The sequence below is a fragment of the Bidens hawaiensis genome, unplaced genomic scaffold, assembly GCF_021521415.1.
Source record: "Bidens hawaiensis isolate Kalapana, Puna unplaced genomic scaffold, B.hawaiensis_p1.1 tig00020420_1, whole genome shotgun sequence".
Classification (NCBI taxonomy): Eukaryota; Viridiplantae; Streptophyta; class Magnoliopsida; order Asterales; family Asteraceae; genus Bidens; species Bidens hawaiensis.
In genome coordinates, this window is record NW_027493111.1 from 263394 (window position 1) to 266259 (window position 2866).

The 2866-nt window shown below is 32.7% G+C and overlaps 1 protein-coding gene across 1 annotated transcript; it reads left to right on the plus strand.

The window, feature by feature from the left end:
* The first annotated feature begins 340 nt into the window (after nucleotides 1–340).
* Nucleotides 341–2180, plus strand: LOC143560667 (squamosa promoter-binding protein 1-like). The gene is made up of 2 exons (XM_077048922.1): nucleotides 341–755; nucleotides 1769–2180. The coding sequence occupies exons 1-2, from the start codon at nucleotides 448–450 to the stop codon at nucleotides 1881–1883; spliced, it is 423 nt and encodes a 140-aa protein (XP_076905037.1). The 5' UTR covers nucleotides 341–447; the 3' UTR covers nucleotides 1884–2180.
* Nucleotides 2181–2866: the final 686 nt, after the last annotated feature.

Consider the following 2866-nt stretch of genomic DNA (forward strand, 5'->3'; position numbering starts at 1 on the left):
GTTTGTTTTCAAGTTTATATATTTATTTGTGTTCATGATTATGTTGGTTTGTGTTCATTTATTTGTTTATGTTCGTCTGAGTTCGCTTATGAAATTAGCAAACAAACACAAACAAATCCATTTCCTTAATGAACGAACACGAACAAGAAATGCCATTCAATTATGTGTCCGTGAACTGTTTGTTTGTCTAGTAAATTCTTAGCAAACGAACATAAACAAGGTCTCATTCGGTTTGGTTAGTTTCATTTGCAGGTCCAAGTATAGTTAACAACATAAGTACTTACAGGCGTAAGCATAATTAATAACATTAGTACTTGTTAAAAGACTACCCTATGTTATTCCTAACTTCAAAGTGGTCCTCACACTCTTGTTTTCTACCCATCTCTTCACCTTTTCCTCTATCTTCATTCTTTCTATATATCCTCTATTCACACCGTTATAAAAATAATGGAAACAACAAAATCTGGAAGGGTAGTGAGAATCATGAACAATAATTTGAAAAATGAGATGATGGAAGATGATGAAGGCGATGATGATGAAACCTATGGTGAGAGTACTCAAAAGAAAAAGGTGACGGGAAAGAGGGGCTCGGGTAGTGGGAGTATGCAAGCTTGTTGCCAGGTAGACGGCTGTACTAATGATATGATTAACTGCAAAACGTACCACCGACGGCATAAAGTTTGTGAGGTTCACTCTAAGGCTCCAGTTGTTTTAACAGGCGGATGTCAACAACGGTTCTGCCAGCAATGCAGCAGGTAAAAAAACAATTTTTGTTTATATTTGACATTAAAGCAAAGCTACAATATGATAATTAGCATTCTACTTAATATTTAAAAAGTTAGCTCAAATATTTGTTAATGAAACAGGCACAAACAAACATGCCATAAAAGCAGAATCAATAACATTTAATTGATATTATGTCTTTTTAAATTTAGGCATGTAAATGAACTGAATGAACACGAATGGGACATGTTCATTCTTTAAGAAAATGAACGTGTCCGTGTTCATTTATGTTCGTTAACTGTATAAATGAACGGTTCACAAATGGAACTGAGCATAGATGAACGGACATAAACAAACATAACTGAGCAAAAACCAATTAAAGTAACTGGACATTAATCTGTGAGACCCAAAAAGTTAATAAACTTGACCAAATTTAGATGATGTTTTAATTTCATAAAAAAAGACTAAACTGTAATGAACCTAAAAATTCCACAAAAATATATAAACGAACAAAAAAACATAAATAAACAAATGAGACATGTGCTCATGTCCATTCGTTTAATTAAATGAACAAAGAATGTAGTTTGTGTATATAAACAAACAATCAAAATGTTCATGACCATAAAGAAACAAACGAGACATGTGTTCATGTCCGTTCGTGTAACTAGATGAACAAAGAATGTTGTTTGTGTTTGTTCGATTACTAAAAAACAAACTTCCTGCCAAAAGGTTCACAAACAGTTAGCGTTTAGTTCATTTACAGGTGCACTTGCTTAGAAAGCTTTTAAATTTCAGAAGTTCATGTAAAAAATATTGTCTTTTTCATAATTGTTACAATAATAGACTAAACTAGCTAAAATGGAAAAGGATATGTTAAAAGTCACACAAAGTGTAAGCACAAATTCACAATGCATTAATAAAGCCTTCTAAATCACTTAGATTCAAAAACGACAGATTTCATACTTGTAAATAACATATGGTGTTTACTCGTTTAAAACATCCGGTTTGTCTTTCATTTGTACTACTTTTGTGGTGATTTCTGCAGGTTTCATGACATAACAGAATTTGATGGTGCAAAAAGGAGTTGCCGTATGTGTTTGGCAGGCCATAACGAACGCAGGCGTAAAAGCACGTATGAGAATTATGGGGAAGGTTCTTGAACGTTCAAGAAAAAACAAGGTCCTTTATGATGAATGAAGGTGCATCATCACCAGTTAGTGATATCATAAGACTTATTATATATCGGTCGTGCTCTCTCCCTTCTGTCATTCCTATCTTTGCTATTTAAAAGTGTTGGTTGCTATATAAGTAAATATAAGGAATCTTATTAGAATATATTTATTTATATAACTATGTGTGTTTATGATCACTCTCTGGATGCAACATGCAAGTGGAGATAATATCAATGCTGAGAATCAAGTGCTTATTATTTAATAATTGATGGTGTGAATTTTTTTTAAGTGGTTGGTCAATCATCGTGTTGTTTTCTCTCTTGTTGATGATATGAGATTTAATATTGAACGTATTTCGACACGTTCTTTTGGTTGTTTAATTTTATTACAAGCATAGTCGTTAATAGCGAATAGTGACAAGCTACCTATACGCACATAGTGATAGAGATGAAATGGTAGGCGCTATTTGATGTTTAGCGATAAACGTATTACTGCATTAGAAAAAAAAATAGAGTTTTATTCACGAATTTTAAGTTTTACGATACGATTGACAAAGATTGGTGCTGTTTGGTCGATTAAAATGCTTAAAAACCTAACTGTCACTACTAAACATCAGATAGCGCTTCGCTACGCTATTCACGAAAGTGCTCGCTATGAGCGCCATAGCTATTAACAATTATGTTACCAAAGATAAATAAATAATTATTAAATTTGAGAATTAAAACATATGCGTTGTATAGACTTATACTGCTCGTTCTATAATACTCATATAAAAGCCTAGTGAAAACTACAGGCTGGAGTCTAGGATAGTGTCTGACTGATATTCACATCCCAACATTTCATCTATTGAACCCTAGCATAGGGTTTCTAGCCATAAGGTACCAAATTCTATCTTCTAGAACAGATAACAAATGAAACGATAGCAAAAGTTACAATTAAAGAAATAGATTTGAATGAAATATTGAAGAATT